General features: G+C 40.5%; 1 protein-coding gene across 1 annotated transcript in view; it reads left to right on the forward strand.

The window, feature by feature from the left end:
* Positions 1 to 12,932, forward strand: part of LOC107749046 (E3 ubiquitin-protein ligase TRIM69-like) — a 63,844-nt gene that overhangs the window by 27,781 nt on the left and 23,131 nt on the right. Inside the window, exon 3 of the mRNA XM_016564094.1 lies at positions 6,719 to 6,892. Within this exon, the coding sequence (XP_016419580.1) occupies positions 6,719 to 6,892 (174 nt within the window). The remainder of the gene's footprint in view (positions 1 to 6,718; positions 6,893 to 12,932) is intronic.

The raw sequence follows: 12,932 nt of genomic DNA on the forward strand, positions 1-12,932 counted from the left end.
CTGTCCGGAATGGCGTCATTCAGCCAGGTTTCCGTGAAACACAGAGCAGCAGAGTTTGAAAAATTCTTGTTTATCCTGGAGAGCAGAAGAAGTTTGTCCGTTTTGTTGGGTAGAGAGCGGAGGTTTGCCAGATGGATGCTAGGCAACGGCGTTCGAAATCCACGCTGCCTGAGCTTCACGAGCGCGCCGGCTCTCTTCCCCATCTGCGCGTCCTGAAGCGCTTGATCAGCGCCGCTGCTCCGCCAACTACAAAGTTCAGCAAAACGTCCGAATAATCGAAATCTGGTAGAAGATTTTGTGGTGTGTTCTGCCGAATGTTCAGCAGTTCATCCCTGGTAAAACTGATTGTATTTGAGAAACAAAAAAACAGGAAAAACGAACAAAAACAGTACAAACACTGGAGAGCCAAGCACTGAGGCGGCCGTGTGCGGCGCCATCTTTATTATTAATTATATCTTTATTATTAGAGTAAGTGGCATGAAAGACGGATGGATGGATGTCAATAATCAGTACTACAAACTATGTCTTGTTTTAAGCTATTGTTTAATCATTAAAAATAATCAGAGCACATTTCATAAGGAGCATTAACCCTCTGGTATTGTTAATTTGGGAGTCACACTTGTGTTGTTCGCGGTCAAAAGTGACCGGACACCTGAAATGTAACTTTTTTTTTTAATTTTCAGAAAAATCAATGGAATATATTTTTGTTTGATACTATTTTGTCTTTTTTATTTTGTATTTTGAGAGAATTTCATGGTACTATTTAATTTTTATACAATAATTATGATCAATTTTTCCCATTATAAATAATAAATAAATAAATAATTCTAATATTTTTATATTACTTTTCAATTATGGAAGTATTTCATATTAAAATAAAGACAATGCCTTTAAAATCCAATTTTTGTAGGCAGATTAGTTCCATCTGGTTGGAGTAAAAAAAACTTCTGCAATTCAATGGTTTAGCCACTAAATTCCTATAGAGCTCTACGTATATAAAAGGCTCATAAATTCTCTAGTTGTTTTTAGACATAAATACTTATTTTTATTAAGTTGTGGATTTGGATTTATATTTAGACATTCTCAAAGACAACGTTTTGTAAAGGTTTATATATATTTTTTTATTTTGAAATGTCAGTTTTTGTATTAATTTTACTACAGTCAAACCTGAACACAAAGAAAGACATTTTATTACACAAAATATCAAAGTTCAATAAAAATGTAACAAAAATGAACAGGAATGCTTTATCAGAGGTTAATCAATCTGATTTCAACCTCTTATTTGACTCTTCTGGCTCAATTTTGCCATATTGTAACAGCCACACCAGTTCATTTTTGTGTGTGTGTAATAGTGTGTGTGTGTCTGTGAGTGTGTGTAAGTGAGTGTGTGTTTGAGTGTGTGTGTCTGTTTTGTACTCTAGAAGTTTTAGAGTGTCACTCCTTCCTTGATGTCTGTGTTTTTACTCCATTGTGGCTAAATTATTGATTTTATTTCACGTATTTGCAAAAACATGCTGCGTGCTACAGTCACACTTGTTCATATATGTGTGTCTGTGTTTAAGGAGTGTGTCTGTTTTGCACTCTTGATATTTTAGTGTCACCCCTTCATTGCTGTGCACTTTTTTCTGCGTCATGAATCATTTGTAGATTGTACACACAAAAAAATGCTCTGTATTTTCATATTTTGGCGTATTTCCCATTCATTTCCAATGGCGGGCATTTTTGACCGCGAACAGCGAAGTGTTTTTATGTCCATTTAGCTTTTTCGAATCAAGTCCACAATTTTTTTTGTGGTCACATAGTGACTTCCATAAAAGTCAGCGAGTTTCGTACCATTCCGATGAAGTAGCGATTTTTAAAATTTCAAAACTTTTTTTTTCCCGGTCTAAATTACCGAACAATACCAGAGATATTATAAGTAAGTATTCAATAAAGAGATCAATAAACGAATGTTAGTCAGTCAGTAAACCGAAATGACCATTCATTTTTAAATTACAAGAGTACGCAGCTTTCTGTGGAAGACAGGAGAAAGTGCATGCTGGAGAAGCGTGTGCAGATCAGAGGTGTGCAGTAAAGAAAGATACAAACAAATTCAGGTGTTTAGGTGTCTTTAATATCTACACTATATTAAAAGCTTATTTCAGACATGAAATTCTGCTAAATTTAGTTTGTTCATGAAAAAAATACACATTTCAGTATTAGAATAATCTCTCTGTTGGTCATCACTCAGAAAAATCTGCAATGTTTTATTTCGTTTACATGGTTATGAAAATATAACCATAAATAAACTGCAGAAAACGTTTTGGGAAGGTTACCTATAGGTGTCACGACTCTCTGTAATAAAGGACCCAAATGCAGTTAGATGCTCCAACAAAACTTTTATTATAGAAGGTAAACTGGAGACGAGCCGCCAAGCCCCGGATCAGCAGGACAATGGTGAGGATGATCAATATCCAGACAAGGACCAGGAAACGAGAGAGCAGTCCGACCAGCAAACAAAGTCCAAGAAAGCCACAGCACATAATCCGTAGAGCGGAGATCAAACACCAGGCGAGCGGCTGCACAAAGGAGAGTAGCACATCAAAGTCAGGGACAGGCGAGGGTCAATTACCATGTTCAGTCCAAACAACAAGGTCAAAGTCCAAAGCGAGAGGAGGGCAAGTCGCTGGCCAGTAAGTGCAGACAGACCGGGCAGAAACAGAATTAACTAAATAAAATTAAACAAAACTCTTGACTTAAAGAAAATAAAAGCAAAAGGTGCTAGTGAAGCATAAGTAACAAAACACACTGGCAAAGAAAAGAGTGAAGACAAGAGACTTAAATAAGAAAATTAATAAGAATAATTTGTTATAGCTTGTTGAAATTGCCACTTTTAGGGTATGAGCCAAAACGCGCTGTTTTTTGTGTTTGTCCCCTTTAAATGCAAATGAGCTGGTGCTCCCGCCTCCCTTTTCAGAAGAGTGCGGAGCTTCAAGAGCTCATTCTCGCGGGCATACCGGTTTTATGGTTTAACTGGTGGTGACCGTGTTACTGACCTCACATTGCTTCCAAATGCAATTTTTAACTACCGCATTCCTATTTATGATCATTCTGGTAGCACGTGAAGGCAGCATTAGTGAAAACAGGCAGAGACAATGGTAGCTTTAGCAACATTAGCCTTACAGAGAGCCAAGAAGCTCTTTTGGAAAACAAAATATGACGCGTGATGCTTACTGTGTCTGGAGTCTGGACTCAAACATATAGGATTTTTCTGTTTTTTTTCCAGGACATATCCTTTGAAAATGGAGACTCCTATGTTCGTCGGTGCATCCCAACACACGACACTTTTAATGGCTCTTTGGCGCTGACATTGTACCTCCAAGTAAGTTAGTGTGCCATTCCAAACACAGCCTGCATCAGTGTTACAGTGTAAGGGAAACAGGAAAAATTTAGCTCAAAGGGAATTAATCATGATATTTATAGTGAATTTTGACAGAACTATTGTTTTACTGCTGATCAACTGAATCAGCCAGCGGTCAATTGAACGAGCCGTGTAACATCAGCTCTGCAACGGATATTAATATCCAAAGAATAGTGAAAACAAAACACAAGATACTTATCTTTTCAATATGAACAAGACTTTATCAGACAAATCTAAGACATATAAACCAATCAAACACATAAACACACACTCACTCACACATTCACACAAGTTGCAGGAAGAAAGAAAGTGAGGAAATATGGGGTAAATTACCATAATTAACTGTTAACCGTTAATTGACAGTAAGCATTTTGACCAATTAATACTATCATTTAAACAGTTAAAAAAGTAATTCATAGAAATACGCTACACATACCAGTCAACTGCGTTTTTGAGAAAAAAAAGACAAGTCACATACTATAAGTTACATTCAGATAATAATATAGCATATAGTCAGAAATTATGTAAAATACCGGTAAATAAACCGAAACATTTATAAACATATAACCTAGGGCTTTAGTTCCATCATTATGACGATATTCAGAGTAGAACAAGAATGAATAATGTAAGTAGCTAAATTATAGCATTAAATGATTATGTTGGCATTCATTATAAACAAAGCCTTATAAACGTCAAGTCAAAACAAATTTATTTAAAATGAAATGGTAAAGGGTCTACTTTTATTTGGGTACACTGACAATAAAAATAAAACATTGTGCTTTTGTTAAATAAAGAAAACGATTGAAGCCACCACTTACATTAATATTGATAAATGCCAAGTTTTGCGTGGAAATGACTGTACATCCAGTTTTCTGCCATATATATGTTTCGTAAATGAGGGCCATTATGTAATCTGAGCAGTGGTCATTTAACACCATTAACAACAACATTGTAATCCTTTCATTTTTAATATTTGACATGTTTGTGTGCTGCTGAGCGTCCCTGTGTGTGTAATAAGCAGAGTGTACGTGCTTTGTTCACCCGCCTATAGGCGCATATTACTAACACGCTCTTTAATTAACAAAAAAAATAAAATAAAATATTGCGCAATCAAAAACAATCAATGGCGCAGTCTGTTTCAGTTGCCTCAAAATAGCAACGCGCCAACAATGTGCCTAAACACACCTCGCTTTCGGACCAGCACGCCCATGAGCGCACAAATGGGCGCAAATGCAATTTGCTATTTAAACAACATGGCGCAGGATGTGAAAATGATAACTGCATCGAGCTGAAGCTAGCAAAAAAACACTTGCGTTACACCTGGTACCGCATTGCGCCGGGTGTATGATAGGGCCCCAGGGCGTTTACTGTGATGTACTCATGTTTTATCTATTTTATTATTTTAAATTGTATCATAAGTTAAGGAAACTGCTACCTAAAATATTGGTAAACTGCCCTAATTTGGTGTTGTCAGCTTGATGTTCTGTTTCTGTTCTGGGACTGTTATTTTGAAGTTCTTTTCATCCTATCTGAGTTCTAGTTTCCTGTGTTTGTTTCCTGTGTCCTTTGTTTCCTTGGTTCCTAAGTATGATCTCATTTGTTTCCATAGTAACTAATTAGTTTGTTTATCCTCATCCTTTGTTTATAATCTTATGTGTTTATGGTCAGTTATTGTCTATGCATGTTTGCTGTGTTGTTGTGTTTTTATTCTACTTTGTATTTGGACTCTTTTGAATAATCTGCTTTGTTCATTTAAATAAATGCAAACTTGCTGCAATTGGATCCACGTTTCCCTCCCAGCCTCGCCATGACAGGTGTTTTATGAAGAGCTGGATTACTGAAACATACATTTAAAGGAATCTAAAGGAAGCCATTTAAATTTTTTATAGCCTTAAATTCGTTCTTAAAGCTTGCAACACCTCCCTTTTTTAAGATGTTACTCTGAGGGGGTTCAACAGAAATTCGACCGTTACTGAAAGATAAAACCACTTCTCCAAACAAATATTCTTTTTTCCCCTATTTTATTTCCACAAGTGCATATATATATATATATATCAATAATTGCCACAAAAATAAACAATATAAACAAACAAGCAGTCTTTGTCTCTGTGCAAATAAGTCAATATAATAAATGAAACTTAGCGTGAATGTCCAGACTTTAGATGAGCTGAAATGATGATGGTGATGAGACGAGTATAAATCCACAAGGTTATTTGAGAGCGATGCAATGATATAATCCAAATGAGTGAGAGGTGAAAATAGTCAATGGCGTTTGGTGACTCGCTGGCCTTAACACCGCGTTGAATAAGGCCACGCAATACCCGGATCCCCACCTCTCGCGTCCTGGAGACATGCAGTGAATCCAAACGGTGCTCATATAACAAACACAGTAAAACAACAAGAGTAGTATGGTACAATAATGATATATACACTGAACAAAATTATAAATGCAACACTTTTGTTTTTTCCCCCATTTTTCATGAGCTGAACTCAAAGATCTAAGACTTTTTCTATGTACACAAAAGGCCTATTTCTCTCAAATATTGTTCACAAATCTGTCTAAATCTGTGTTAGTGAGCACTTCTCGTTTGCCGAGACAATCCATCCACCTCACAGGTGTGGCATATCAAGATGCTGATTAGACAACATGATTATTGCACAGGTGTGCCTTAAGCTGCCCACAATAAAAGGCCACTCTAAAATGTGAGCCTAAGGCACACCTGTGCAATAATCATGCTGTCTAATCAGCATCTTGATATGCCACACCTGTGAGGTGGATGGATTATCTCGGCAAAGGAGAAGTGCTCACTAACACCGATTTCTTTTCTACAAAAGAAAGCAAACAACTAACATCAGTCATTATTCATTATAAATACACCAAGTCATTAGTACAGTCAGCCAATACTCACATTTGAGCGTAAACTCTACTAGTTCTCAAAACAGGACTTAAAATGAGTAGGCAGGTAGCGTTAGTTCAACCATGCGGTTTCCCTCTACCAAACGAACTGATTTGCTCGTCGGTGACCAGGCTTATATCCGCTAACCACTGTGCACTAGTGCCCTCAAGCTGCTCCTAGTGGTATTACACTTGAACCAGATACCTCTTTTTAGGTAATAGCCAGTGAAAATTACAATAATATAAACCAGGTAACGTTTAGACCGTTACAAGCTAAAACCATTAGATCTATTAATTGATTACTGAATTTACTTCAACTGTTTCACTACAGTGAAAGGTTTTTACAAGTCATCTGTGCTCCAGATCATAAACCCTACCAGATATACACATTCATATTGCTGTTTGTTTTGTTCTCCACACAGGGTATGTGGGTGTAATCACACTGCTCAGTTCTGTGAGAGTTTGTCATCAGCTCTACAATCCTCAAACTCTGTTTTGAGAGAGCTGGATCTGAGTAACAATGACCTGCAGGATTCTGGAGTGAAGCTTCTTTCTGATGGACTGAAGAGTTCACACTGTCGACTGAACATACTGAGGTTTGAGTTTCAAATACTTGATTTATTTTTTGTATTACATTAATTACTAAAAATCACACTGCTAAGATTTATTTTGTATCCAATTACTTTGTTTTTCTTTTGCAGACTTTCCATATGTAATCTCACTGCTCAGTCCTGTGAGAGTTTGTCTTCAGCTCTACAATCCTCAAACTCTGTCCTGAGAGAACTGGACCAGAGTAACAATGACCTGCAGGATTCAGGAGTGAAGCTGCTTTCTGATGGACTGAAGTGTCCAAACTGTCAGCTGGAGATACTGAGGTAAATGGTTTTTGATCAAATAAATAAAAATGCTTAATGTGATTATCAAATTGTAAAGCTTGTGATGTAATTTTATGAACATACAGTGCAACATTATGTTCATTTTAAGTTAAGTTAACAACTTTATTAATCCCACAAGGGGCAATTAAAGTAGGGTAGTAGCATCATATAACAACTTAATACAAACATAAGATATCACCTAGCCAATACAAAGAGATAAATAAGTAAAAACACAACCCAACATGCTTCATAATAAATTCCATATATAATAATAAGAAAAAAAACCTTACTAAACTTTGAATTGCAAAAATGTATAGCCTCTGGAACAAAAGTGAATTTATATCTATTAGATTAACATTTAATGCTTCTGAATCTTCTTCCAGAGGGCAATACTTCAAAGTAAACATTCAAGGGGTGAGAGTCGTACTCGGTTACTAACGTAACCTCAGTTCCCTGAGATACGGGAACGAGTACTGCGTCTTGCTTAAGACGCATATGGGAAAAATACTTTTTTCTCCTGAACTGAAGCATTTTCATTCACGCAGTGAAATTGCACGGCCATTGGTTCGTGCAGTGCTTAAAGAACGAACCAATGGCTCGGCAGCGGAGCCCGGCCGGCCGCCTCACAAATATCCGCAATGGACACACCACTGGACCATGCCCACGACGAGGTGATGCCTCTAGTCGAGTGGGACCGTACTCCAATGGGGCATTGGAGGCCCCAGGGAGAGGATGCGAGGCTATTTCTGCCCACCGATTGACCCTCAATAGGGGCATGAGAGGCCGCTATAACCACCACATAGACTTTGAGTGTGGATAGGGAACGTCCCTTATCCAGCAGCTCTTGTAGAAATTACAACACCTCTGCCAATTCGGAAGTGAGGGGGTCTTTGCCGCGGTTTAGACACCAAGCAGAGAAAAACGACCCCTTTAAGGTGTAGAGGTATCTCGGAGATGGAGCTCTAGCCTCCAAAATTGTGTTTAAGACTCGCTCTGGGAGGCACGAAGGCTCCCGTCGAGCGGCCAGAGGTGCAGGACCCATAGGTCGGGCTGAGGATGCCATAATACCCCGTTCGCTTGAGAGAGGAGATCCTGTCTCAGTGGAAGAGGCCAAGGGGCCACTATCAGTAGCTGAGTTAGCTCCGATAGCCACAGCTGGTTCATCCAAAGGGAGGCCACCAGGAGAACCCTGTGTTCTTGTTCCCTCACTCACCTGATTACCTGTGGGAGGTTGGGCCAATCTTGGGCCAATGCGTCCCTGGTCTTTGAGAAATAGATTGGGCAGTGAGAGTTGTCTTCTGAGGCGAAGAGGTCCACCTCGGCCTCGCTAAAGATCTCTCAGATCCTCTGAACCATCTGCGGATGGAGCGTCCACTCCCCTGAGGGGACGTTGCTCCTTGATAACATGTCCACTCCCTGGTTCAATTTCCCTGATATATGCGCTGCCCTCAGCGAGCACAGGTTGGGTTGAGCCCACTCTAAGAAGGGCTCTACCAGTGTGAAGAGGCGCTTCGAGGAGAGGCCTCCCAGGCGATTTATGTAGGACACCAATTGTCCGATCGGATTAGCACATGGTGCCCTTCAAGGACTGGCAGGAAGAACTGACAGGCTCGACATACTGCTAGTATTTCCAAGCAGCTGATGTGGAAGCCTTTTTCTGCCTTCGACCAGTGGCCGAAGGTCGGTATGCCCTCGCACAGCGCCCCCCAACCTGAGTTGGAGGCGTCTGTCGTGACAACTGTCCCTCTTTGAACCATCCCCATGGCCACGCCCTGTTCCATCCAGCGGGAGTTCTTCCAGGGGTTCAGGGCCGATACACAGGCCTGACTCACCCTGATATGCAGGCGAACAAGTGAACATTCTGTCTCAGTAAGCGTGTAGCTCACTGCCCTTCTGCGGAGGACCTTCTGCGGCGGATCCGAGTGCAACGGGGAGAGCGAGCACGCGGGTACAGTGCCGGCATGCGATCGCTCAGACCCGGTTGCTTAGCTCCCTGACTCCGCTGTTTCTCTCTCCGAGACTCACTGAGGGAGGAGAAACGGGAGAGCGGGGCTGCTTTCCGTGAAGGCAGTCTGCGAGTGGAGAAGAGCGAAACTCATGCTCGAGTGAACATTCTGTCTCAGTAAGCGTGTAGCTCACTGCCCTTCTGCGGCGGATCCGAGTGCAACGGGGAGAGCGAGCACGCGGGTACAGTGCCGGCATGCGATTGCTCAGACCCGGTTGCTTAGCTCCCTGACTCCGCTGTTTCTCTCTCCGAGGCTCACTGAGAGAGGAGAAATGGGAGAGCGGGGTTGCCTCCAGTGAAGGCGGTCCACGAGTGAAGAAGAGCGAGACTCATGCTCGAGTGAGCATTCCATCTCAGTGAGAGAGCAGTCTCTGCGTGGGGTCTGCCCAGAAGAAATCTGAGAATCCTGTGGCGAGCGCCTGCTGATATAACCAGATGCTCTGCCCATTCTGGCGGGCTTTGGCGGGCTTCATCGCCATAGGCACGTGCAGCTCCGCTGCCGAGCCATTGGTTCATTTTTTAAGCACTGCGTGAATGAAAAGGCTTCAGTTCAGGAGAAAAAAGGCTTTTCCCATATGCGTCTTAAGCAAGATGCAGTACGAGTGAAGTATCGAAAGGGAACATCTCCCGTAATACTATGAGTTTTCCTTAACATTTGTTGCTCGTAGAATTCTGCTAGACTCCGCAAAGGCACACCAATAATTTTTGAGCAAGTCCTAACTAAGGTCTGCAAACGATTCTTATTCCTAAGAGAGAGTGAAGAGTACCAGCATAAAAAAGAAAAACTCAAGATACTCTCAATAAAAGTAGTATAAAAAGTTCTCAGTATGTTTTTTTGTTCACAGAAAGAGTTCAATTTCCTAAGAGCGTACATTCTTTGATTCACATTCTTAATAATGGCCTCAGTGTTCTGCTGGAACTTTAAAGTAGTATCAAAGATAGTTCCAAGATACTTGTACTCCTATATCCTTTCAGCTTCTTTTCCATAAAAATACACAGGTTTCACCTTTGAGGCATTTTTTCTAAAATCAATTACCATCTCTTTCATTTTAGTAATATTCAGTTGTAGTTCAGCCTCTTTGCACCACTCAAAGAACTCATTGAGATCATTACTGTCATCACATTCTGCACGTTAACAAAGTTAGAAAAACTGTCATCAGCATATTTAACTACATGACAGTTATCCTTAGTGCTGCGACATTCATTTGTATAGAGTATAAAGAGAATTGAAGCCAGTACGCAGAGATCCAATTGACGTAACAAGCATATCCGACAACACTCCATTCAACATGACTCTTTGCTGCCTACATGTCAAAAAATCTAAGATCCATAAAACTAAGTCGTGACTCACATCAAATTCACATACAAGCTTCTTTGCTAAAATAATAGGATTCATTGTGTTGAACGCAGAGGAAAAATCAACAAACAGCATTCTAGCAAATGTGCCTCCATTCTCTAAATGCTGATGTATGGTATTTAGGAGGAAAAGCTTTGTATCATCCACACCTCTTTTAGTGCGATATGCAAACTGTAAAGAATCTAACTTATGACCCGTAACTGTGATAAGTTGTGACTTAACTTCCCTCTTTAAGGCTTTCATAGCTAAAGGAGTTAATGCAATGGGCCGAAAATCGTTAAAAGAATGTGACTTCTCTCGTTTAGGAATAGGTATTATGTTAGACGTTTTCCATAAGCAAGGAACTACAGCTTGATCCAGGGATGCCTGAAACAGTGAGTGAAACACAACACTGAGCTGCTCTGCACAGTGTTTAAGTGTTCTCCCACAGATGCCATCTGGACCAGGCGCTTTGTTAACAGGTGTAGCTTTCAGCTGCTTCATTACATTAGAAAGATGCAAATTCAAAGATGTAGAGGGCTCAATTTTTGTTTAAAATCATAAAGAACAGCACTTGTATCATGCTTCTCAAAATGTGTAAAAAACAAATTCAGGTCATTGACCAATAAATTACCATCAACGTCCTTATTTACCACCGTTCCTTGCCTTGGTATACTAATATCTGCCATGTTCTTAATCCCATGCCAGACAGCCCTCATATCACCTTGAACAAAGTTATTTTCTATTTTGTTTTTGTAATTTAGTTTAGCACATCCGTGTATGCCAAAGCCAGAAGAATTGTGTTATGATCGGCTGACCCCAGTGGAGGTAGAGGAACGGACTTATAAGCACCTTGAATTGGACCATAACACCTGTCCAAAATCTTGTCCGCACACGTTGCACATGAGACATACTGATGGTATCCTTTTAAAACATTGTCCAAATAACACTGATTAAAATCACCTAAAATAAATTTAGGAGAGTCCGGAGATTTGACGTCTAGTTTGTTAAAAGTTTTTATCAGCACATCTGAGGCTATGTCCAATTTTGCGTGAGGATGAATATACACAACAAGAAAGTAAAGTTGGGGAAACTCACGTGGTAGATAAAAATGGCGAGCGGAAAGAACAAGCAATTCAATTTCGGAAGAGCATATTTTGTCCCGCACAATCACATTGTTGGACCAGCTCTCCTTAACGTACACACAAACTCCACCACCATGCTTTTTCCCCTTAGCCTCTTTATCTCTGTCCAGCCATATAGGACCAGAGTATCCACTGAGCCGTAGATAGTCGTCAGTGACTGAGTCATCCAACCACGTTTCTGTTAGCACCACCATGTGCGAGTTTCTGTACTCGTGAAAGGAGCGTACGTTACTCAGTATAATATTGGGCAGTGGGGAATGTCTGTGATACGCTTTCAACCTGCGCTTAACTAACAGAGTAGTAGTCAAATTTACATGCAAAATGTAATGATGATGCAAGCGCCTCATGATCCAGTGTTTACAGTGTTTCGGAGCGGCTTGGTTCACAGTAAATGCTGCTCCACATGAACTCCATCTCATGCAAGTGCTGTGAGTTTGGGTCACTTATAACATGGATGTGAAAATGCAACATGCATCTAATATCTTTCCAACCTTGTTTTATTTGATTGCCTGTCAGGGTCACAATGATTGGGATGGCCATTAGACAGCTGAGGCAGACCAGCCTTTAAAAAATGAACTTTTTAAACATTTTGTCATCCAAACAAACTAATGGGTGCATTATGAAGTTCAGCAGAGCAGCATGAAGAATATCATACATTGAGGGGGCACTTTGGCTGTACAGTTGGAGGGGGACATGTCCTGGATCAAAGTGATAAAGTAAACAGAATTTTGAGTTAAGCACACAAATTACATCAAATCAGTATCCAGAAGATTGAACTGTATGTGTATTTAAGCTGTAAACAGATATGTCAGTTTTAATGACAGTCTAGAGCCGATAACAGGATCTCGATCAAGATGGCGCCGCAGCCACCGATCTGGACGAGCTCACAGAGACTGTAACTTCATATATCAGTTTCTGTGAGGATATGTGCATCCCCACCAGGTCATTCTTATCATTCAATAATGATAAACCATGGTTTACTGCAAAACTCAAACAGCTTTGTCATGCCAAAGACGATGCTTACAGAATATTCTAAAAGCCCAGTCTCTCACCCTACACCTGTTCTGATCTGCACTGCACACATTCCCCCACCCCCCCCTGCAACCCCCCTTCCTGCCTCCCTCACCATTCAACCTGCGCTTAAGGTCTGTGTTGAGGATGTGAACAGGGTCTTCAGAAGACAGAAGGAAAGCTTCTAGGAAACCTTCAGGCCCAGACAGTGTTTCACCTGCCTGTCTAAAAGTCTGCGCTGACCAACTGGCCCCAAATGGTGAA

This window comes from Sinocyclocheilus rhinocerous, unplaced genomic scaffold (assembly GCF_001515625.1).
Source record: "Sinocyclocheilus rhinocerous isolate Xijiao unplaced genomic scaffold, SAMN03320098_v1.1 scaffold1883, whole genome shotgun sequence".
NCBI lineage: Eukaryota > Metazoa > Chordata > Actinopteri > Cypriniformes > Cyprinidae > Sinocyclocheilus > Sinocyclocheilus rhinocerous.